The sequence below is a fragment of the Oreochromis aureus genome, linkage group 15 (genome assembly GCF_013358895.1).
Source record: "Oreochromis aureus strain Israel breed Guangdong linkage group 15, ZZ_aureus, whole genome shotgun sequence".
Taxonomy (NCBI): Eukaryota; Metazoa; Chordata; class Actinopteri; order Cichliformes; family Cichlidae; genus Oreochromis; species Oreochromis aureus.
Genome location: NC_052956.1, coordinates 26,951,434 through 26,975,666, shown reverse-complemented (window position 1 = coordinate 26,975,666; position 24,233 = coordinate 26,951,434). Strand labels below are relative to the sequence as shown.

Genomic DNA, 24,233 nt, shown 5'->3' with positions numbered 1-24,233 from the left:
TGTGATTACCTGGCCTAAAATGGTGATTGAACACAGAGCAGGAAACAATCTCAGAGCTTAACAGGTGAGGCATTCATCACATAAGCTGTGAGCTTCATGTTCACGTGAAAAAAAAAAACATTTCAGAAAAAAGACGAAAAACCTGAATGCAGAAAGTGAAACACCTGACCCTGCAAAATAAAACAAATGAGTGCGGATCTGAAGCACGTGACGTGGATAGTTTTGTTTGATGGTTATTGAACTTTCAGGTGCGTTTACAGGTGATGGGACAGCTCAGAATGAGAGCGGGTTCTGGATCGAAGACACGTTCTGGACTTTATGAATGAGCACGGACAGCCGTTTCCATGGAGACGGATCAGCTGCTGCACTGCGTCTCCAGCTTAACACCCTGCAGCTCATCTCCCGGTCCCGGTTCAGGTCGGGCTTGCAGCCTCATGACTCCGTTTAAGTTGGCTCAGCCCGCTCTGCTGCCCACGTGTCACTCACGGTGATGAAGCCTCCTCCTCTTCGTCCTTTGGTGTGAAAATCAGCCTCATACCGTCTCTGAGCTTTGACGCTGCCCGGTACCAGTCTGCGTATGACAGACCAACAGAGTGGGCGATTCGGTTCGGTTGTGCACTGTCGAGGATGACGGACTCAAAGGAGCACGGAGGAGCGCAGCCGCAGTTCTGCGTGACGCTCCCACCGCAACCCTGAGCTGAAGCAGGTGGAGAAGATCTGGACTTCGTCAGAATATTTGGAGATGTGCGCCGAACCAGAGAGGGGGTCCATCTGATTCATCCCGCGCCCGGTTTGTGTGGTTTCCTACATTCAGTCTTTAGATTTACTCCGAATAAATTTCGTGTGCGGAGTTTTGGACTGAGGGTGGTGTGAATGAAGAGTCCTCGGGGAATAAAAGAGTTAACTGGAGCTTTTTACACGCAGTCTGGCTGCGGCTTCTCTGCGCTGCACTGGATCTGCTTGGAAACGTGTGACACATCCCGGTAACGGTGTGACGGTTTGGGATGTTAGGGGGGATTTTTCTGGAGGAATCGCAGTTCTGTGAGCGCCGAACCGCAGATCGTGCCGTGAGTGTGTGGACGGGTTTTGTTTGGGATCTCTGATAGCCCTCATCGTGTGCAAATGAGCGCATTCGTGAGACTTTGTCAGACTTTTGAACGGAGTCTGGAGTGACGTTCAGCTCGAGCAGGGATCTCCTTGGAAACGGTTAGTGACAGATCCGCAACCCCCGCCCCCTCAACAGGGATGGTCGGAGCTGATACGACTGCTCCCCCTCTAGCAGCCAGATGTTACCCGGCAGGATGGCCCTGAGCCCAGCTGGCGTGCTGTGCGGCCCGCTGGAGGAGCTGCAGGAACTCGCCTTCATCGAGAGGCCGATCCGTAGGAGCCTGAAGGTGGGTGTGTGTGTGAGAGAGAGAGACGTAAAGTGATGAGGAGGAGGGTGAGTTAGTGGGAGGAAGATCAGCAGCCTCAGTGGAAGAAGCAGAAGGGAGACCCGCAGCATGACGCAGTTAGTCCGCCTGTCTGTCTGCAGAGAGACAGATAGGTCTGAGGTGCACCGAGAAAAACGGCCAATAACTGGTCGATTAATCAGTAATCATGAGAAACAGAGTGAAGCTGTCTCTGATCTAATTTAAGACAGTCGCTAATCATGACTGATCAGTAACTGAAAAGAAACGCGCTGCCTGGTTCTTACACCTGTAGCTGTGTGGGCGGGGTTTCACCATGATGACAATGGGAGGGGAGGCGGAGCTTGGGTGTTCTTACGGGAGAAGGTTGATGCGATGACGACAAACACACCTACACTGTGTGCATGTGTATGTGTTGTTATGGGTGACAGTGGTCAGTCAGACCTCAGGTGAGCTTCTCCGTGTCCTCTCATGACCTTCCTGCACGTGCAAACGCTCAGGACAGTTCCTCATTGACAGACGTAACCTGGAATTATCTGTGTTGCGCCCATAACAAGAGCTGTTCCATTTCTCCAAACACTAAGGAAAGGAGCTTCAGTGCTTCCTTTATTGCTTCCTTTAGCAGAGGAGACACTGGAGCATCCTTTATGAAAGGGAGGAGAAAAAGCCAAATCTTAATTCATAGCATCTGATCATTCATGAAAACAGTCAACATATTAAACAAAGTGAAGCAGATCATGAGAACATTCATCATAGCTGCATTTTCCATTTCAGGATTAGAATATTTTAATAATCCCTAAGGAAATTATGTGGTTTCATCCATAACCCGTTGATATATTTATAGTTTTTATAGCTGTTAAACTCACAGCTGAGATCTGAACATTACACAGCTGGAATAAAATGTCTGTGAAGGTTCTCAGTCATCCAGGTCATCGTAGTCAAAGGAGTTTGCAAAGAAAAGCGTCTGGACTTCTTTGAGTTGCTTGAAGACGTTTCACCTCTCATCCGAGAAGCTTCTTCAGTTCTAAGGTCAAATGGCCGAGAGTCCCAGATTTAAACCCAGTGGGAGTATCCCCAAGGAGGGACAAAGGACCCCTGGTGATCCTCTAATCACATGCGCCAAGGTGTGAAAGTGGGTGTGGGACCTAATCAGCCAGGGTTTCGGGTGAGCTCATTGTGAAACCTGGCCCCACCCTATCATGTGATTTCCTGAGGTCAGATGGCCCAGGATGTGAGTGGGCGTTAAGGCGTCTGGGAGGGAACTCAAAACTGGATTATAGATGGCAGACAGTTGGTGTCGTGAACCACCGCCTCTGTTCAAAGATGGTCGCTCACAGTGGACATAGATGGCCTCTTTCACTCCTCTTTCAAACCATCTGTCCTCTCTGTCCAATATGTGAACATTGGCATCCTCGAAAGAGTGACCTTTATCCTTAAGATGCAGATGGACTGCTGAGTCTTGTCCTGTGGAGGTGGCTCTTCTATGTTGTGCCATGCGCTTGTGAAGTGGCTGTTTGGTCTCTCCAATGTAGAGGTCCGGGCATTCCTCACTGCACTGTACAGCATACACCACGTTGTTCAGTCTGTGTTTTGGAGTTTTGTCTTTCGGTGAACCAGTTTGTGTCTGAGTGTGTTGCTGGGTCTGAAGTACACTGGGATGTCATGCTTGGAGAAAACTCTCCTGAGTTTCTCTGATACACCGGCTACATAGGGGATGACAACGTTGTTGCGTCTGTCTTTCTTATCCTCCCTCGCTGGTGTCTGATCTTCTTTTCTGTGCCTTTTGCTGACTTTATGAACGCCCAGTTAGGATAACCACATGTTTTCAGTGCTTCCTTTACATGTGTGTGTTCCTTCTTTTTCCTTCAGGCTTAGAGGAACAAGTTCTGCCCGGTGGTGTAGGGTCCTAATTACTCCAAGTTTGTGTTCCAGAGGGTGATGGGAGTCAAAGAGGAGGTACTGGTCCGTGTGTGTGGGCTTCGGTAAACTTCAATGTTGAGGTTGCCATTCTCTTCAATGTGCACAGTGCAGTCCAGGAAAGGCAAACAGTTGTCCTTAGTGTCTTCCTGGTGAACTTGATGTTTTTATCCACGGCGTTAATGTGCGCAGTGAAGGATTCCACTTCTTGTGTCTTGATTTTGACCCAGGTGTCGTCCACATATCTGTACCAGTGGCTGGGTACTCTCCCTTTAAAAGAGCCAAGAGCCTTTCTTTCCACTTCCTCCATGTAAAGGTTGGCTACAATAGGTGACACAGGGGAGCCCATGGCACAGCCATGTTTTTGTCTGTAGAAGCCTTCGTTGTATTTGAAGTATGTTGTGGTAAGGCAGAGGTCTAACAGTGTGCAAATCTGATCAGGTGTGAAGTTGGTCCTGTCTTCCAAGGAGCTGTCTTCTTGTAGTCGTTTTCTGACAGTCTCCACTGCTTCCGTGGTGGGTATGCAAGTGAAGAGACAGACTACATCAAAGGACACCATGGTTTCATCTGGATCCAGGGTAAGTTTCTGGACCTTGTCGGTGAAGTCGGTGGAGTTCTTGATGTGGTGTGGGGTGTTCCCCACGAGAGGTGCCAGGATGGTAGCAAGGTGTTTCGCAATGTTATAAGTGGCTGAGTTTATGCTACTGACTATGGGTCTGAGTGGGACCCCTTCCTTGTGGATCTTAGGAAGTCCATAAATGCAGGGTATGGCATCCCCTGGATAAAGGCGGTGATATTTGAGGCGGTCAATGATTTTGTCCTTTTCAAGGTCTTGAAGGCAAGCTATAACTTTCTTTTTGTAGCTGCTTGTGGGGTTTCGTTTTAAAGCTTCGTAGGTGTTGTTGTCACTGAGGAGAGTAGTGATCTTTGTGTGGTAATCTGTTGTGTTTAGGACCACGGTGCACCTTCCCTTATCCGCTGGTAATATAGTGTTGTGGTCTTTGCTCATTGACCGCCTCAAATATCACCGCCTTTATCCAGGGGATGCCATACCCTGCATTTATGGACTTCCTAAGATCCACAAGGAAGGGGTCCCACTCAGACCCATAGTCAGTAGCATAAACTCAGCCACTTATAACATTGCGAAACACCTTGCTACCATCCTGGCACCTCTCGTGGGGAACACCCCACACCACATCAAGAACTCCACCGACTTCACCGACAAGGTCCAGAAACTTACCCTGGATCCAGATGAAACCATGGTGTCCTTTGATGTAGTCTGTCTCTTCACTTGCATACCCACCACGGAAGCAGTGGAGACTGTCAGAAAACGACTACAAGAAGACAGCTCCTTGGAAGACAGGACCAACTTCACACCTGATCAGATTTGCACACTGTTAGACCTCTGCCTTACCACTTCAAATACAACGAAGGCTTCTACAGACAAAAACATGGCTGTGCCATGGGCTCCCTGTGTCACCTATTGTAGCCAACCTTTACATGGAGGAAGTGGAAAGAAAGGCTCTTGGCTCTTTTAAAGGGAGAGTACCCAGCCACTGGTACAGATATGTGGACGACACCTGGGTCAAAATCAAGACACAAGAAGTGGAATCCTTCACTGCGCACATTAACGCCGTGGATAAAAACATCAAGTTCACCAGGGAAGACACTAAGGACAACTGTTTGCCTTTCCTGGACTGCGCTGTGCACATTGAAGAGAATGGCAACCTCAACATTGAAGTTTACCGGAAGCCCACACACACGGACCAGTATCTCCTCTTTGACTCCCATCACCCTCTGGAACACAAACTTGGAGTAATTAGGACCCCACACCACCGGGCAGAACTTGTTCCTCTAAGCCTGAAGGAAAAGAAGGAACACACACATGTAAAGGAAGCACTGAAAACATGTGGTTATCCTAACTGGGCGTTCATAAAGTCAGCAAAAGGCACAGAAAAGAAGATCAGACACCAGCGAGGAGGATAAGAAAGACAGACGTAACAACGTTGTCATCCCCTATGTAGCCGGTGTATCAGAGAAACTCAGGAGAGTTTTCTCCAAGCATGACATCCCAGTGTACTTCAGACCCAGCAACACACTCAGACACAAACTGGTTCACCCGAAAGACAAAACTCCAAAACACAGACTGAACAACGTGGTGTATGCTGTACAGTGCAGTGAGGAATGCCCGGACCTCTACATTGGAGAGACCAAACAGCCACTTCACAAGCGCATGGCACAACATAGAAGAGCCACCTCCACAGGACAAGACTCAGCAGTCCACCTGCATCTTAAGGATAAAGGTCACTCTTTCGAGGATGCCAATGTTCACATATTGGACAGAGAGGACAGATGGTTTGAAAGAGGAGTGAAAGAGGTAACATCTATGTCCACTGTGAGCGACCATCTTTGAACAGAGGCGGTGGTTTACGACACCAACTGTCTGCCATCTATAATCCAGTTTTGAGTTCCCTCCCCAGACGCCTTAACGCCCACTCACATCCTGGGCCATCTGACCTCAGGAAATCACATGATAGGGTGGGGCCAGGTTTCACAATGAGCTCACCCGAAACCCTGGCTGATTAGGTCCCACACCCACTTTCACACCTTGGCGCATGTGATTAGAGGATCACCAGGGGGTCCTTTGTCCCTCCTTGGGGGGATACTCCCACTAGGTTTAAATCTGGGACTCTCGGCCATTTGACCTTAGAACTGAAGAGGCTTCTCGGATGAGAGGTGAAACGTCTTCAAGCAACTCAAAGAAGTCCAGACGCTTTTCTTTGCAAACTCCTTTGACAGCTGGAATAAAACTACTTCCGGTTGAGTTGTTGCTCCATGAATGCATAACGCTGTATGAGCTCAAGATTATGATCTATATCAGGGGTGGGGAAACTCCAGGCCTCAAGGGCTGGCGTCCTGCAGGTTTTAGATGTGTCCTTGATCCAACACAGCCGATTTAAATGGCTAATAACCTCCTCAACATGTCTTGAAGTTCTCCAGAGGCCTTGTAATGAACTAATCATTTGATTCAGGTGTGCTGACCCAGGGTGAGATCTAAAACCTGCAGGTCACCGGCTCTTGAGGGCTGGAGTTCCCCACCCCTGATCTATATGAGCAGATCAAAGTGTGTGTAAGGTTCTGTATAATCAGTGATCATTAGTAATCATTAGTAATGTCCTTTGTTGTATTAGAGGCTTTAGGAGTCATGTTTACTTCAGGTCAGGTGGGATCAGTGATGATGGAGACAAGCAAAAAAAAATAAATAAATAAATACCGTATACACAAGATAACTGCCAGAGGGCAGACGCTTAAACACCTGGTGTCCTGGGTTTGTGCAGTCCTGCAAGATGTTGCGTGCCTTTTTGAGACAGCGGATGTTACAGCGGTCCTTCAGTGATTTTCTAGGCCATGTTAGCAACCCTTTTTAATCAGAATACTTTAATAAGGAAATTGTGTGGGTTACAGTTGATCCAAGACAATAACAGTAACAGATAGTAAATAATACTATATAATCCAAAGTTTACATAATATAAGAAATAGCTCTAATATATACAAATAGCTCAATTATAAATATGCCTTCTTGTGTGCCATGCTGCGGCTCAAGAACTACACAGAGATGCAATACATCACCACACCCTCAAAGGCCTTCTTCACAATTTCCAAGGTGTTTGAGCTCCATTGGAGGTCTGTGTCCATATCAGAATCAGAATTAATAAAGCATTCTGATTCTGATTCTGATATACACATTCAAGAGCTTGAAGCTGGACACCCTCTCCATCCACTCTATTGACGTAGATGTGCTGCAGGTTGGACTTCCTCCTCCTGAAATCAGTGATCAGTTCTTTGGTCTAGGGGTGTTACGGATTAAGTTGTTGTCTGCACACTACCCTAGCAGTCTTTGGACCTCATCCCTGTAATTGTAGGATGATTTATTAACAATGGGCTGTAATTTAGTAACAAAGATGCAGCCAGGTAAAAATCAACATTCTGCCAAGAGCAGCGTGAATTAGTGGCTCAAAAATCAATTTTATGCTCAGGTTTTTCTATCTTTTTAAATAAAAAGAAGAGGCTGAAGGAAAATCAGGATCAGCTTTGAGAGTGTGTGAAAGAAAGAGAGAGAGAGAGAGAGCTTTATTGATCCCACAAGGGAAACTTTTGTCCTACATCAGCATGGTAAAGAGTACAAATTGTACTGTCCACAGTAAACAACAATTTAACAACACCATGAAAATAAATGTGCCACAGTTGTCTGGTAAGGGCTTTATACTATGAGTGCAAGAATGTATATATTTAAAACTGACAATGTGCAAAAGAAAAGTGCAAATTGCAATAACATGCCCACTTAAAATCTAAGAACAATAGCTGCATGAAGATATACAATAACGATAATACAAAATAATGTTTGGGATCTTATGCCTGACAGGTGTGTTCACCTGTCACAGAATGAAGAATTAATATACAGCTTTATAGAGAACAGTAGGGATGATTTCTTGAAGTGTTCTTTATGGCAGTGATGTTGAATCAGTCAGAGGGAGAAGGAGCTCTGCAGGTTCAGAAGTCTGGAGTGATAGTGTGCTCAGTGAATACCTCAGGGAGCAGAAACCCAAAAAGGGGAGGAAGAAGGAGGAGAACATCACAGAAAGACAGGACCCTGCACAGAATGTACCACACTCAGAAGAACTGGCTAATACTGAGAAATCCTACCAGTGGCTGGACAAAGCTGGACAGAACGACAGCACAGAGGCACTAATGGCAGCAGAGCACAAAATTCACAGAGGCTGGGGTCTATCACACCAGGCAAGACCCCAGGTGCAGGCTGTGTAAAGATGTCCCTGAGACAATCCAGCACATAACAGCAGCGTGCAAGATGCTAGCAGGCAGGGAATACATGGAACCCCATAACCAAGTGGCTGGCAGAGTATACAGAAACATCTGTGCTGAGTATGGCCTGGAAGTCCCAAGGTAAAAATGGGAGATGCCCCCTAGGGTGGTCGAGAACAGTGTTGGTCAAGTTACTTGAAAAAACTAATTAGGTAACTAATTACTGATTACTTCTCCAAATAAGTAATCCCAATAATTTACTGATTACTTATTTTCAAAAGTAATTTGTTACTTAGTTACTTTTTAAAAACATGATACACAACCTGAATACGTAATAAAGCAATAGACCTTTCAGCCCAAATCTATTTTGTATGCATAATCCATCATATAAAATTGAATCAAATGGAAAGCCTCTTTTGAAAAATTGTTTTATGCGTTTTAATCTTTTAATTTTATGCACACTGCATTAAGCAAAAATTAAATTACATGCAACTGTCTTTGACTTGAAGAAATTCTTTAACATTTAAACCTATTTTAGTAATAGGTTTAAATGTTTAAATGTTATTTAAGTGTAAATAATATGACCTCTGCATATTCCAGCATATATGCTGGAATATGCAGAAAATAAAAAAAAATAATTTTATTTTATAAAATAAAAAAATGTTTTGTGTTTACACTCGCTCTTTCAAAACACAACAAAAAACAGCTTTTTCCACTGGGCCATTCAGACTGTTAACAAATACTACCCCCTCTTCCCTCACATATGTATAGCCCTTAACTGACCTCTGAACTCCTAACTGTTGCTCAGACCTGATTCTGGGATCCTCTCGTACTCATAATCACTCTCACCGAGGCAGTGACCTTATGACCCTAACTGTCCAATCAAATTCTTTCCTCCCATAAAATGCTCTTGTTCTCATTTCCTGCAAGTTTACACATGCTCATTTTAATGCATTATTTTTTTGCTTTTACATCCTATCACTCAATGTTCTCAAAAAGTGATCCCAATCCATGTCCCAACACAACTGTTTCCAATGTGCTGCAACTGAGTGAAAACAAGGTGATCATTATAATCAGGTGTTTTGGAGTAGGGAAACGCCTCAAAACCTAAAACAAGCAGTCCCAAGGAATAGAATTTAGAAGAATTTAGAAGTCAGTATAAGCTCAATCTCAAGACAACACATTCCAGGAGTTACAGAAAGCTTAATTCACATTTGCATATCAACCACAGAGGTGATCAGGAAAGACCACCAGAGACTGCAGACACAAAGCTGTAATCTTACAAAGATTACACTTTCATAAGCTGACTGCAGTTTTAGAGATTTTTAATGTCATATTTACCTCTGATGGTCTGATATATGATCAGGGTCTGTGTTGGGTCAACTGTCATTAAAGCTTACCTAAGGACAGCACAGTCATATCAAACAGGTGACTCTGATCAGCTGACTTTATATTTTTGTTTTTCCCATCAGACTGCAGAAGAGATTGATCAGCTGACTGTGGATGAAGACCTAAATGACATTGAGAGAGCTGTCTACCTCCTCAGGTGAGTCTCAGCAAAGGATTATGCGCAGGTCAACAGCACTTCAAACTGAAACCCCACCTAGTGCCCCAGGTTTGTCAGACAGCTCCAGGTGCAGATCTGTTCATTCCTGTGACCATAACCCTTTTTAACCTGCCATAGAGTTTCTTTTTCTCTAAGTTAAATAGGTTAAAATGAGACTAAAATAAGTTCAGCTATGTTTACAGTAAAGAACAAATACAAAACTTTTGTAGGTATGTTGATTTCTGGATGCCTCGGGTGGAGCTGAATGCGTTGTCCTCCACCCGTCCTCCTTTGCTGTGACCCAGTAAACTGCAGAGCTAATTGAACACTGGAGGTAATCAGCAGTCCAATCCCAGAGGGTCTAAACTAGTTCTCTGAACTCATTCATAAACAGGACTTAAGCCTACAGGACTCAGACTGGAGTCTGGAGCAGATCTGAACCCATAAACTAACAGCGGTGCGATAAACCTGCCCTGTTCAGGTCGTCTTCGCTTGTTTGCTTGTTATTTTTTTAAAACAACAATATTTTTTTTATTATTCTCAAATAAATATAAAGTAAAGACACAGAAGCAAAACAACAAAAATATATATTTTTTTTAAACGAGACGCAAACAAGCCTCATGAGATCACAAGCAGTATATTCTTAGTGCTTGCCCAAATAAATGGGAGGGTTACATCAGAAAGAGCAACTTTATGGGGGGTCAAAATCAAAACCCAAGAAGTATAATCCTTCACTGCTCACATTAAGTCTGTGGATAGGAACACAAGGTTCACCAGGAAGATACAAAGGATAATAGTTTGCTGTTTTTGGACTGTGCCGTGTGCTTTGAGGAGAATGGAAACCTCAACATTGAAGTTTACCTGAAGCCCACACACACCGATCAGTACCTCCTCTTTGACTCCCACCACCATCTGGAACACAAACTGGAACACAAAGACAAAGTTTGAAAGAGCAGTGAAAGACGCTATGTATGTCCACTGTGAAGGACCATGTTTGAACAGTGGGCGGGGCTTATGACACCAACTGTCTGCAATCTATAATCCAGTTTGGAGATCCTTTCCAGACGCCTTAATGCCCACTCACATCCTGGGGCATTTGATCTCAGGAAGTCACATGATTTGTTGGGGCAAGGTCTGACAATGGGTTCACCCGAAACCTTGGCCCACACCCGTATTCACACAGCGTGTCAACAACCCCCTGGGGACACTCCCATAGGGCTTAAAAATCTGTGACTCTTCACCATTTGCTCTTAGATTTAAAGAAGCGCCTAAGATGAGAGGTGAAACATCTTCAAGAAACTTAAAGAAGTCCAGACACTTTTCTTTCCAAGGTCCTTAGATATGTCTTGAGTAACCGATTTATTCAATATTTAGCACTAGTAACAGGTTTGCATGCCTGTAATTTTTAATAAACACATTGTCAGCATACAGTGATATCTTTGGTCTGTCCCATTCTTATTTCACTGTGATCATTTATTATATAGTCAGGTAGAGAGTGTTGTGACCACTGATCAGAGCAGTTCAGTCAAGTTTTGTGTTTAAGGCTTTAGGGCATGGTGTTAGCATGGTGTCATACATTGACTCAGTAAGACATCTTCCTCCATGCGGCTAGTCAGCTTTAGCTGCTTAATTGTTTTCCCTTTTCCCTGCTTAAAATAAAGAGCAGTAGTTTGTTGTGTTTCAGCAGTAGTAACAGCAGTAGAAGATGAAACTGAACAGTGCAAAGCAGCTACCATAGACCAGTCCACACCTTTCTGACCTGGAAACATTCTGACTACTCATTCTATCTCCCCTCTTTCCTCCCCTCTCTCTTCCCCTCTGTCTCCCCTTCTATGTCAACTCTGCATCCCCGCTGTCTCCCCTCGGCTCCTCAGTGTTGGTCAGGAGGTGCAGAGGGTCAGTGTCATCAGTAACCTCCCAAGTCTCGTCCGACAGAATCCAGCTGAAACATTTCGTAGAGTGGTACCAAAAGTTCGGGTAAGTTACCTCTGTCACACTGTACTTCAAGGACATCGGAGTATGGCCGCAAAATGACAGGTGCAATGTACAGGTGTGTCTTACAGGTAACCTGTCCTGTCTGTGTGACCCAGGAGGTTCTGAACGGAGCTGGAGCTGAAATCCAGCTGGCTGCAGCAGCGTCATTTTTAACCATCCTTCAAGATGACATCATACTGATCCACACCCACACTTACTCCATCCTAAAGATTGTCTTGTTGCACCTGAACCACAGAGACACAGGTAAAAACACCTGATTCACGGATACACAGGTGTGTGGTTGCGATTTTTGTGTAAGTGCTGTAATTGTGGTGTTATTCTTTGATGGACTTTTCCAGTCCACGGTGTACGTATGACAGCTGGGATAGGCTCTATCATCACATCCCAAAGACAATATTCAATAAAAGCAAGTTTTGCTTGCTCCAGATTTTAAGAATATTACATGGCTTATAAATGATGACATCATTTTTACACAGCCAACATACAGGTATAAAACACCTGTACATCTGACATTCTGACATCAAAGTTGCCTTGTTTGTAACTGATTTTGCCATCTTCATTGACAGTGGTGAGCACCGCCTGGCTGGAAACTCTGCTATTAGCCATCAACGCTCTGCCCAAAGAAACCATCAAACAAGAGGTCAGTTAATGCTGGACTTTCAGGTTCTACCTCTTTATGGCTAATCAGTTAATCCAAAATGCTGCAGTCAGAGTACTGACAAGGACTAGAAAATGAGAGCATATTTCTCCTATTTTGGCTTCCCTTCATTAGCTCCCTGTTAAATCCAGAAATTAAAATCCTGCTCCTCACATACAAGGTCTTAAACAATCAGGCCCCATCTTATCTTAATGACTTTATAGTACCATATCACCCCATTAGAGCACTTCGCTCTCGCACTGCAGGCTTACTTGTTGTTCCTAGAGTATTTAAAAGTCAAATGGGAGGGAGAGCCTTCATTTTTCAGGCCCCTCTTCTGTGGAACCAGCTTCCAGTTTGGATTCGGGAGACAGACACTATCTCTACTTTTAAGATTAGGCTTAATTGCAAAAGAATTGACTTGAACTGATTATTTACCAGATTTATATGGTCAATGAAATGCGTATCTCCACAGGTGCTGAACCCCCTACTACATCAGTCTCAGCTGTCTCACGCTCCTCAGGCTCGGCTGGCCAGCTGTCGCATTTTAGGAAAAGTTGCCTGCAAATTTGATTCCTACATGTGAGCTGCAGCATGTAGTACTCTGTGTACTGTAGTAATATAATACAAAGAGTTCTCTTATTTGGTCTAATACTAACTCTGTTTCTGTGCATCAGCGTGAAGAAGGAGCTGCTGCCTTTGGCTCGTTCTTTATGTCAGGACCCGGAGTTTGAAGTCCGAGCCTGTATGTGCCGTCAGCTGGAGAGTATTGCGAGAGCCACTGGGTAATTGCAAGCAAATACTGAATAAACAATCATTGGGTAAAACACAACACTGACCAATCAAAAGCCCTGCACCGACCAGATGAAATCTCACCACTAACCAAACAATAACCAAGCAACCAAAAATCAAACAAAACCCAACACCTACCAAACATATGTGCTGTTTTTCTTTCAGGGTGGATGACACCAGAGCAGAGCTTCTTCCTGATCTAGTGGAACTTGCTGGAGATGAGGACAGCAGTGTCCGCCTTGCTGCCTTTGACACAATCACCAACCTAATGGAGATGATGGACAGCGGTAAGTCAGATTTCATGCGGTATGCATAGGTGGCCCAATATTTTAGTCTATTCAGTGTGTATTTGTAAACAGCTGGTTTAAAAATTCTTCTTCTCAGATGACCAACTCCACATTGTCATTCCTTTGGTGATGGCGGTGTGTGAGGCCTCGCTGCAGGAGGATGAAGCAATTATGGCATCTTTGTCATTCCAGTTTGGGAAGCTCTGCAATGAATTGGCAGGTGTGTTTCAGCAGTAAATTGACACAGTAGGACCAGTAGAAACAAAAGTCATTTGTTTATATTAATTTTTGTTAAGACATATCAGGAATGTGAAAGGTTGCAAATAGCAGCAGGTCTGGGAGTTCGGTGAGCTCTACACTTCTAAAGTTACCTGGTGTGAAAGCCTTGCCCCTATAGAACACCAGCACTGCAGAATATCTGAACACTGCCTGCTGAGGGATAGGAACCTGGAAGGAGTGTTTGAAAAGAGCAGTCTGTTGTGATCCACAGAAGTGATCTGAAACACTCTGTTTTAGATAACTTCTGTGGATCATACTGTTTGATGATCGTGTTTCAGGCTCACTGTCAGACGAGCAGAAGAGTCATTTACTGCAGACGTTTAAGGAGTTGTGTACCACTGGCCTGCAGACTGATGGAAACCAGACTGATAGCAACAACGAATCCACGCTTATCCGCTGCAACTGCTGCTACAATCTGCCGGTAGACACGTGCACACAAACCCACAGACAAACCCTCACAGTTCGTCAGCTCTTTAGGTGGTGGGGTCACTTCCTGTTCTCTCCATCCAGGCTATGGTGGTTTTTGCAGACACAGCTCACTTCCTATCGGAGCTGTACCCTTCTTTCTCTAGTCTTTGTAGTGACCCAGAGGTCTGTGTCCGGCGCAGCGCAGCAGCCAGTTTCCACCAGGTGAGATCCAGGCCTGATTCCAGATGGTCTGTCCTCGGAGATTGGGCCTTTTGGCTGAGAAAGAAAGACATAAATGATCAAATAAAATTGCTAAATGATTGCCTCACTCTGATTGACTGCTTCCTTTCCCACCTTGCTGTCAGGTGGTCAAGTTGCTTGGTTCAAAAGTCCAGCTGCTCCACAAAGAACTTCTGTGTCTGCTTCAGGATGATGCACTGGAGGTGAGCGGCAATGCCCACTATCACTGTTTCAACAATCAGGATTTAGAGCCAAATGCCAATAACTTTCTGTGATGTCACACTTTAGAAAATCATACATCAGGTTTCGTTTGAATAAAGTGTTATGTTTGATTTTCTCTTGAGGTGCTGGATGCTCTGATGACTCATGTAGAAGAAACTTTGGAGGCAGTTCTGTCACGAGGAGAGAACCAGTCGCTGGACAACAAGGTGAGAAAATAAAACTTAATTTTCATTTTCACTTTAGTTCATCTCTCATTGTTTCCTTTAATCAAGTTCCCAGATCTGATGGCAGGACTACTGTTAGCTGAACAGAAGATTGGACGTTCCTTACGTTGGCGGCTTCACGAGAAGCTCCTGCAACGTTATAGCTGCCTGGCAAGACTGCTACCTGGAGAGCTGCTACACCAGAGCTTCTCCCCTCGCATCTTCATTATCCTCACCACCAATGTGAGCACTGCCACATGCCACACCATGTCACAGCATGCTACATACAACATCCCATAGCATCCCACAGGTGAACCTGTGACAATAACACTGCTGTTTTGGTTGCAGAAAGTGTTGCCGGTACAGAAGGCGGCAGCTCGCACATTCTGCACATTCCTGCGCTACAACCGCAAACAGGAGCAGCGTCAGGAGATGATGGGGCGACTCATACAAGGTCAGAACATTTCTGGTTCTTCTGGTGCTTTTACTCTGATATTTGAACAGCAAAACATCAATAGGAATGCAGCTAACATGTAAATGCTCACAATCTGATAATCTCAGATCTGGCTCAGGGACGCAGCTACTGGAATCGTCTGAGGTTCCTAGATGTTTGTGAAACTGCCACAGAGATTTTCTCCAGAAAATACTTCAACAAACATTTCCTGATTCCAGCACTGGAGCTAGTCCATGACCCAGTTGCCAATGTCAGGTACATCATACTCATTCTGTCCAATGAGACACTGGCAAATCTGTCCGACATCCTACTAAACACACCTGTCTGGCTCTCAGGTACAAGCTGTGCCAGTTGCTGCCCAGGCTGCGTTCTTCGCTTCGTCTGCCGGCTGACAAACAGCTGCTGCAGAAACTTGACTTCTGCGTCCAGAAGCTGCTTTGCAAAGAGAAAGACAAAGATGTGGTGGCCATGATTCGCAAGGTAACACCTACCAGAGTCCAGACTAGTCCAGATTTCAGATTCTGACCGTGTTATTGATGAAGGTGATCAATGTTTCCATTGTCTTTTCCAGACAGTCTTGGAACTGGACAAACTAGACCTCTCAGAACCTGTAAGAAGTTGCTTTAACATGGAGCTGAAATGAGAATACATCAGGTTTACTGCTGACCTCTAACCTCCCTCATGTCTTGTGTCTGTGGACAGTTTCATAAGAGGCAGGAGAGGGACTTGTTGGACCAGAAGAAGGAGAAGGAGGAGACGCTGTTGCTGGAGATGGTGAGTCTGAGACCCGCTGCTAGACTACACCCTGAGCTGCCTTGCTTTGTTATAAAAACGCCTTTGTGTTGTCAGGAACAGCTGGAGAGGCAGCAGAATGAAGGAAAACTGAACTCTGACAAACATCCGGAGAGAAAAAGTGAGCTGGCCTTTTTTTTTTTTTTTTTTTTGGGAAAGAGTCTCAGCAGAAATTTAAACCTGCAGTTCAGTCTGTAAACCGTGTTTCTTTGACAGGAAGAGACAGCAAGACCGGTCTATCTGCCACCAAGTCCATGTCTGTGTCCTCATCTGCAGGCGCCTCATCCTCCTACGGTGAGACGATGATGATGATGTTAATGATGGTGATGATGGTGATGATGATCTCCTCTCTGTGCAGATAAAGAGATGAGAAAGGCAAAGCTGTCACGGAGTCGGTCTCTCACCAGTCAGCCGACGACGTCTAAACCTGTGACGTCAGACAGATCTCTGTAAGAACATCAACTTCCTCCACTCTCACCCTTAGTTACATAAACCTTCTGCAGCACAGAAAAAGTGTGTGTCTGTGTATTAACAAGGCTGATACAAACGTCAGTCTGAGTCTAGCCTGAGGTTTGAATTCTGCTATACAAAGATCTCATCTGTGACCAACTGTGAATATTATATATATTATAATATTGACAAAGTAAAGACCATTAATACAAAATAAGACTGCATGTAAAATAACATTTACTACAGTAAAAAAAGATAATACTAATAATACCTCGTTGGCTGCAAATGAACTGGTCGCCATTCTTCTGAAGTTTCTTTACAATTATCCACTTATAGTCCAGTTTTTTTAGCTAAAGCTTTTACCCAGCACATTGCACGCTCCTGCTTCCTGCTTGCTTACCGGTAGCCTATACCCACTCACACACAAGCAGTGCAATATTTGTTAAGGCAAGCTTGACCTTCAAAATAAAAGCAGCACCATTTCAACTAAATAAAATAAAAAGTAACAGATCCCACTTGCAATTACAGCTATGACATTGACAAAAAATTATGTAAACAATATCCTTATGGCAACAGTTACACAATGGATGGCATTACCTTGGCCTCCAGTAACACTGTGAGGAACCTTGGAGTTATTTTTAACCAGGATATGTCCTTCAATTTACATATTAAACAAATATGTAGGACTGCTTTCTTCCATTTGTGCAATATCTCTAAAATTAGAAATATCCTGTCTCAGAGTGACGCTAAAAAACTAGTTTATGCATTTATTACTTTGAGGCTGGACTACTGTAATTCATTATTATCAGGATGTCCTAAAAATTCCATGAAAAACCTTCAGTTAATCCAAAATGCTGCAGCAAGAGTACTGACAGGGACTAGAAAGAGAGAGCATATTTCTCCTATATTGGCTCCCCGTTAAATCCAGAATCAACCTTAAAATCCTTACTTAACACATAAAGTCTTGAATAATCATGCTCCATCTTATCTTAAAGACCCAATACCTTCTTATCTAAATGGTATTCAACAGGTACCTTATCAGAGGTAGCAGTAGGCACCATCTCAGTATCCTGTGTGTAATCTCAGGGTCCCTGTTTCATACAGTCCTGATCAAACGTTTAAGACCACTTGAGAAATGGCAAAAAATCATAATACGCATGGTTGGATCTTAACAAGGTTCCAAGTAGAGCTTCAACATGCAACAAGAAGAAATGGGAGTGAGACAAATAATTTTTTTGAGCGTTAAATTTATTGAGAACAATGCTTAAACTGAAACAGGCTGTTTTACAGCTGATCAAAAGTTTAGGACCACATGCCTTTAAAAGGCCAAATCTGTGCAAAAATGCGGATTCATTGTCATTTTCTGTCAGGAAGTCACACTGTCATGACATTCTGATGGCAAAGGCAAAAAAACTTTCCCCTTTTGAACATGGTCAGGTTGTTGAACTGCATAAGCAGGGTCTCTTGCTGCTCTCCATCGCTGCTGAGGTGGGACGCAGTAAGACGGTCATTTGGAATTTCTTAAATGATCCTGAGGTTTATGGAGCAAAAAAGTCAAGTGGAAGACCAAAATACATTTCACTAAGGATCCAATTGGCTGCTCGTCAAGACACTGGGCGATCCTCGACCCAAATTAAGGCCGTTACTGGTGCCGACCGCAGCCCCATAATCATCAGACAACATCTGAGACTGAAGGGCTTCAAACACAAAAAATGTCTTCAAAGGCCTCGTCTCCTTCAACACTACAGAACTGACCTTTTGGACTTTGCAAAAGAACACCAAACATGGGACATTGAAAGGTGGAAGAAAGTTTTATTCTCTGATGAGAAAAAATTTAACCTTGATGGTCCTGATGGTGTCCAACGTTACTGGCATGATGAGCAGATCCCACCTGCAATGTTTTCTACATGCCACAGTGGAGGGGGCGCCATAATGGTCTGGGGTGCTTTTTCCTTCAGTGGAACAATGGAGCTTCAGGAGGTGCAGGGGCGTCAAACAGCCACTGGCTATGTCCAGATGTTGCAGAGAGCATCCTTTATGACTGAGAGCCCTCGTCTGTGTAGTAACGACTGGGTTTTTCAACAGGACAACGCTATAGTACACAATGTCCACAGGACAATGGACTTCTTCCAGTAGAGTAACATCACTCTTTTTAACTATCCTGCATATTCCCCTGATCTAAATCCAATTGAGAACCTTTCAGGATGGATGGCAAAGGAAGTTAACAAAAATGGACAACAGTTCCAGACAGTAGATGCCCTTCGTGTGGCCGTCTTCACCACTTGGAGAAATGTTCCCACTCACCTCATGGAAACGCTTGCATCAAGCATGCCGAATATTTGAAGTGATCAGCAATAATGGTGGAGCTACTCATTACTGAGTTCATGTTTGGAACTGTTTTGGGGGGTTTACGGGTTTCTTTGCAGGTGCGGTCTTAAACTTTTGATCAGCTGTAAAACAGCCTGTTGTTTTCAATAAATTGCATGTTCAAAAAACTGTTTTGTCTCACTCCCATTTCTTCTTGTTGCATGTTAAAGCTCTACTTGGAACCTTGTTAAGATCCAACAATGCAAAATACGATTTTTTGCCATTTTTAAGTGGTCTTAAACTTTTGATTGGGACTGTATTTTTCATTCTTTTTGGACTATAAAGACTTATTAAGCGATAATTCTATGGCACTGATTAATCCACAGATGAACATGTATCTTCTTAGTGTCTTTGTGTGTGTTGGAAATTTTTTAGGTTGGTTTGTATAAAATTTGCTCTTTTAATTAGAAACTTTTTTTTAACTCTACACAAGCTCTGAGAAAGACCTTACTCCACACCTTGCTAGCTAGCACACCCAGCTTCACATTTTCAAAAGAGTAATGGTTATGTATCTTCTGTAAAGACAGCAAAATCCAACCTGTGTCTGATGCATTCATCGGTGTGAGAATGGCTGTGCGTTGGTTTGAGAAATCCATTATATTCTAGTTGATTTATCAATTGTGTGTTTCAGGAAGGTCAAAGAGCTGAGCAGTGCATCTGCATCCGGGAAGGCCTCCATGTTGACCAGTAAAGGTAGCTTACTGACACTCAGGCCTGATCGACTTCAGAGTCAGTCTCCATATGAGTGTCTTTACTATTTTCCATGTCTCTTACAGATGACTCTTTAAGGACAGCTCACTTCAGCATGGGAGCCCAGTCTGCCTCCTCCATGCCAGTCCTGATCCGTAGCAACACTACTAGTCTCCTGGACAGGGCCAGTACGCTGGACCAGAGAGACCACAGGCCTAATACACTTGACTACAGGACTGGTAACATGGATCACAGGAACAATATAATGAACCACAGAACCAGTACATTGGACCAGAGAGACCACAGAACCAGTACCTTGGATCAGCGAGACCACAGAACCAGTACTCTAGAGCAGAGAGACCACAGGACCAGTACCTTGGATCAGCGCAGTAAAACAATGGATCGGGGGTGCAGCATGAAGGAAGGACAGTCCAGGAAGCTGTCCATGTGAGTTCTTTGTTCTAGCTTAAACCTGGGTCCTGTCCCACAACATGGCATTAGAAAAAGTGAGTTCAGGTGCTTTGGGACCAAACAGTTTATTAGAGGACCAAAGCAGCCATCTGTGGACATCACAGAATTACCATGAGATAAGAACCACATCGTAAATTGTTTGATCCACAGTTTTTTATTTTTTATCTACACTTTATTATCTTGTCCCTATTGCCAGTCTTGGCAGCCGGGGATCAGTCTGCCAGGGCCTCCGCTCCTGGCCGCCGCCCAGCACACAATGCACCCGACCCCTATGGCGCCTCCTGCGGGTGGTGGGCCTGCGGGAGGATGGGCCCATGTCTCCTCTTTGGGCTGTGCCCGGCCGGGCCCCATGGACCAAGGCCCGGCCACCAGACGCCGCCCTCGGGCACCCTCCCGGGCCTGGCTCCAGGGCGGGCCCTGGTAACCCTATCCCGGGCAGGGTAAACTGTTCCTCGATATTCTCTTCATAAGGGTCTTCTGAATCGCTCTTTGTCTGGTCCCTCACCCAAGACCAATTTGCCATGGGAGACCCTACCAGGGGGCAAAAGCCCCCAGACAACATAGCCCCTGGGATCCCTGGGACACACAAACCCCTCCACCACGATAAGGTAGCGATTCACAGAGAGGAGTTTGCCCAACCAGTCTACATGTGTTTTGTGGACTTGGAGAAGGCATTCGACCGTGTCCCTCGGGGTGTCCTGTGGGAGGTGTTGCGGGAGTATGGGGTGTCTGGCCCATTGCTACGGGCCATTCGATCCCTATACAACCGTTGCAAGAGTTTGGTTCGCATTGCCGGCAATAAGTCGGACTCGTTCCCGGTGGGTGATGGGCTCCGCCAGGGCTGCCCTTTGTCACCGGTTCTGTTCATAATTTTATGGACAGGATTTCTAGGCGCAGCCAAGTGGCGGAGGGCTTTCGCCCGGTGGCCTCAGAATCTCATCTCTGCTTTTTGCGGATGATGTGGTTCTGTTGGCTTCATCAGGTGAAGGCCTCCAGCTCGCACTGGAAGCAGTTCGCAGCCGAGTGTGAAGCAGCGGAATGAGGATCAGCACCTCCAAATCTGAGGCCATGGTTCTCAGCCGGAAAAGGGTGGAGTGCCCACTCCGGGTCGGGGATGAGTTCCTGCCCCAAGTGGAGGAGTTCAAGTATCTCGGGGTCTTGTTCGCGAGTGATGGGAGAAGGGAGCCGGAGATCGACAGACGGATTGGTGCTGCGGCTGCAGTGATGCGGACGCTGCACCGGTCCGTCGTGGTGAAGAGGGAGCTGAGTGTAAAAGCGAAGCTCTCAATTTACCGGTCGATCTACGTCCCTACCCTCACCTATGGCCACGAGCTGTGGGTAGTGACCGAAAGAACGAGATCGCGGATACAAGCGGCAGAAATGAGCTTCCTCCGAAGGGTGGCCGGCCTCTCCCTTAGAGATAGGGTGAGAAGTTCGGCCATCCGGGAGGGGCTCAGAGTAGAGCCGCTGCTCCTCCACATCGAAAGGAGCCAGTTGAGGTGGCTCGGGCATCTGACAAGGATGCCTCCTGGGGGCCTCCTGGGTGAGGTGTTCCGGGCATGTCCCACCGGGAGGAGGCCCCGGGGCAGACCCAGGACACGCTGGAGAGATTATATCTCTCGGCTGGCCTGGGAACGCCAGTGTTCCCCGGATAAGCTGGAGGAGGTGGCTGGGGAGAGGGAGGTCTGGGCTTCTCTGCTTAGGCTGCTGCCCCCGCGACCCGGCCTTGGATAAAGCGGATGAAGATGGATGGATGGATGGACTTTATTATCTTTATTACTTTATTTATCTACACCTGAGAGATTTAAAAATCAACCACGACCAACAAACAAATTAAATGTGTTTTTGACTCTTTCCCATTACACTCCTGTTTAAAGTTTAAACATAAATCCTTCACCGTGATCCAGAATTCAGCTCCTTTGGAGGCTCCACCTTTTATTTACTCACCATCATGATGGTGGTTTTCTTTGCCCATACAGATGAATGCAGAGCAGTAAAGTTATTGATTATTGATTGACCTCTGATCAGCTGATCTCAGGGCTACTGAGTAAGAAGTCTGATCAGGTTTCATTTTCTCTTATTTTGCAGAAACAGGAAGTCGAACTCTTTCAGCGTCCAATCGGGACGAGACTGAAGATGATGATATCATCATACCTCCACCAGGCCATCAGCCAGTCAGCATTCAGAAAAGAGTTTCCATTCAGCTTCAGGACATTACCCAGAATACATCAGGACCTCATCAGAGACAGGGGAGTCTGATTCTACCTGTATCTATTAAGAACTGTGTAGTCTGATGATCTCATCCTGCCACCTGATTGATTCAGTAAAAGAGTCCACCCACAGATTGTTGCTGTGTTCTTATTGGTTAAAGCAGGGGTCTCAAACTCGTGGCCTGGGGGCCACTTGCAGCTCCCTATGTTGACGTGAAGAAATATAATGCGGTTTGATCTGTGAGGTTACTTTTTTTGTTAGGGAAGATTTGTTTGTTGTTAAGTGCAATGTTAAAACAAGTTCTTTAAAAAGCCAAAAATGGACAGCAAGGCAATGTAACCAGAGAGTACAAACATGCTGAGGGATTGGCTGTGTTAGTTCAGTGAGAGAGTCAAAAACTAATGTGTACACAGCATTTTTACTCTGTTAAATATGAACAAAATGATAGCAGAAGTGCTACCACATGTCTAGCCAGAAAGAGAGGACCAATGTGTTTATTTGGTCATTCAATGAAAGGCTTCAGTTAAGAGAGAGGGAAAAAAATTGTCTTGTTATACAATATTTGAATTTTTTTTTTAAACCAAACAAACAAACACTACATTTCAGGAAATATTTGTGGGTGTTTTCTTGTTTGTTTGTTTTGTACTACTTGAACATTAAAGTGGCCCTCCAATGAGACGACAGTGCCAGGAGTGGCCCACAGCTCATTTAAGTTTGACACCCCTGGGTTAAAGGTTTCAGCTGCTGTCCTGTGACTTTTTTCTCTGAGCTTCTCTCATAGTGTCATTTCAATAAAAGTTCAAATGATCCCAAGGTCAGAAAAAAGTGAATATCAATCCCACTCCACCTGCAGCATTAACACGTTTCCTTACTGTTTATCTAACAAAGTCATACGTTATCAATCATCAGTCACGGTGAACAAACAAGGACTGAAAAACCCTACATGTAATGCAGTACTTTTACTTGATATTTGTACATCAGCGGAGGTTGAGAATACTTCTTCCACAGGTGAGCACCTATGAACACATCAGTGCTGCAGAGGATTCACATTAAATAGGTTTAATATTTCATAAATGCAACAGCACAGGACACACAACATGCTAATCAGCTGTAAACACAAAGTGCAGCTGATGGAGAGGTCTACATCAGAATTTCGCACAGAAGTTCAAAAAGTGGAAAAGAATAAAAAAACAACGTTTAAAACAAACAATAAAATATCAGAGCTAACTTACTGATGAATATTATCTATTTTCTCTGTGAAACTATGGCCTCAGTCACACTAGAGGAAAATATAGGAGAATAACCTTCATGTGACCAGGAGAAACCAGCTGAATGACTGCACTGAATTTTTTCACGTCTGGGGCTGATTGTAACTAATCCGGCAACCTATCACTGAATCATCTAACTTATAAACACAGACAGATTGCCAACATGGATAAATGACTCAGCCCTAAAACTTTGGCTCTGTCCTGTCGCACTTTACTCAGTCCTCACTTTGAGCGTTAACCCTAACATATCCCTGCTCCACAGTGATACTGGGACTTCCCAAAAAGTTGATTCTCTTCATCTGGACGTTTTCAGCGAGAAACGTTTTGTCATCATCAGGTGACTTCTTCAGTCTCAACTCACTGCAGGTTTCGAAACTTATAAACAGTACATTTGCACAATGACTGAAACTAGCCCACTGAATAATGGGCTGTGAGGTCAGTTCCTTGATCAATTATATGCAACTTGTCATGACCATTGATCAACAACCACTGATCAAAGCCTATTGATCAATAGCCATGAGTACCATTCACAGAGAGAAATTCAGTGGGCTAGTTTCAGTCATTGTGCAAATGTACTGTTTATAAGGTTGGAAACCTGCAGTCAGCTGAGACTAAAGAAGTCACCTTATGATGATGAAACGTTTCTCCCACTGAAAACGTCCAGACGAACAGAATCAACTTTTTGGGGATTTCCTTACCTAGATGATTGAGCATGCATCAAGACAAATACCGGGATTTGACTTAAACTGAACAAAACTGAACTTGATGGAGCAT

General features: G+C 44.7%; 1 protein-coding gene across 3 annotated transcripts; it reads left to right on the top strand.

The window, feature by feature from the left end:
* The first annotated feature begins 204 nt into the window (after window positions 1–204).
* On the top strand, window positions 205–23,830 carry ppp4r4 (protein phosphatase 4, regulatory subunit 4). 3 transcript variants are annotated; one of them, XM_039599146.1, is made up of 25 exons: window positions 205–1,394; window positions 9,620–9,693; window positions 11,568–11,670; window positions 11,757–11,931; window positions 12,255–12,328; window positions 12,801–12,907; window positions 13,003–13,110; window positions 13,283–13,404; window positions 13,502–13,624; window positions 13,962–14,104; window positions 14,194–14,313; window positions 14,457–14,534; window positions 14,676–14,759; window positions 14,826–14,999; window positions 15,105–15,210; window positions 15,318–15,465; window positions 15,546–15,690; window positions 15,782–15,820; window positions 15,913–15,984; window positions 16,066–16,123; window positions 16,219–16,296; window positions 16,361–16,451; window positions 19,451–19,512; window positions 19,596–19,956; window positions 22,069–23,830. In XM_039599146.1, exons 1-25 carry the CDS (start codon window positions 1,287–1,289, stop codon window positions 22,112–22,114), a joined length of 2,799 nt encoding a protein of 932 aa, XP_039455080.1. In that variant the 5' UTR covers window positions 205–1,286; the 3' UTR covers window positions 22,115–23,830. The 3 variants fall into 3 exon arrangements, with proteins under 3 accessions (XP_039455080.1, XP_039455079.1, XP_031611922.1); XM_039599145.1 differs by having other exon boundaries at window positions 207–1,394; window positions 16,060–16,123; XM_031756062.2 differs by having other exon boundaries at window positions 208–1,394; window positions 11,784–11,931; window positions 16,060–16,123.
* The last annotated feature ends 403 nt before the right edge of the window (window positions 23,831–24,233 follow it).

Coding starts and splice junctions, on each gene's coding strand:
- ppp4r4 (XM_039599145.1), top strand. CDS start 1,287: ATGTTACCCGGCAGGATGGCCCTGAGCCCAGCTGGCGTGCTGTGCGGC. Junction 13,405..13,501: donor AATGGAGATGATGGACAGCG/GTAAGTCAGATT, acceptor TCTTCTTCTCAG/ATGACCAACTCCACATTGTC. Junction 15,000..15,104: donor TCATTATCCTCACCACCAAT/GTGAGCACTGCC, acceptor TTTTGGTTGCAG/AAAGTGTTGCCGGTACAGAA.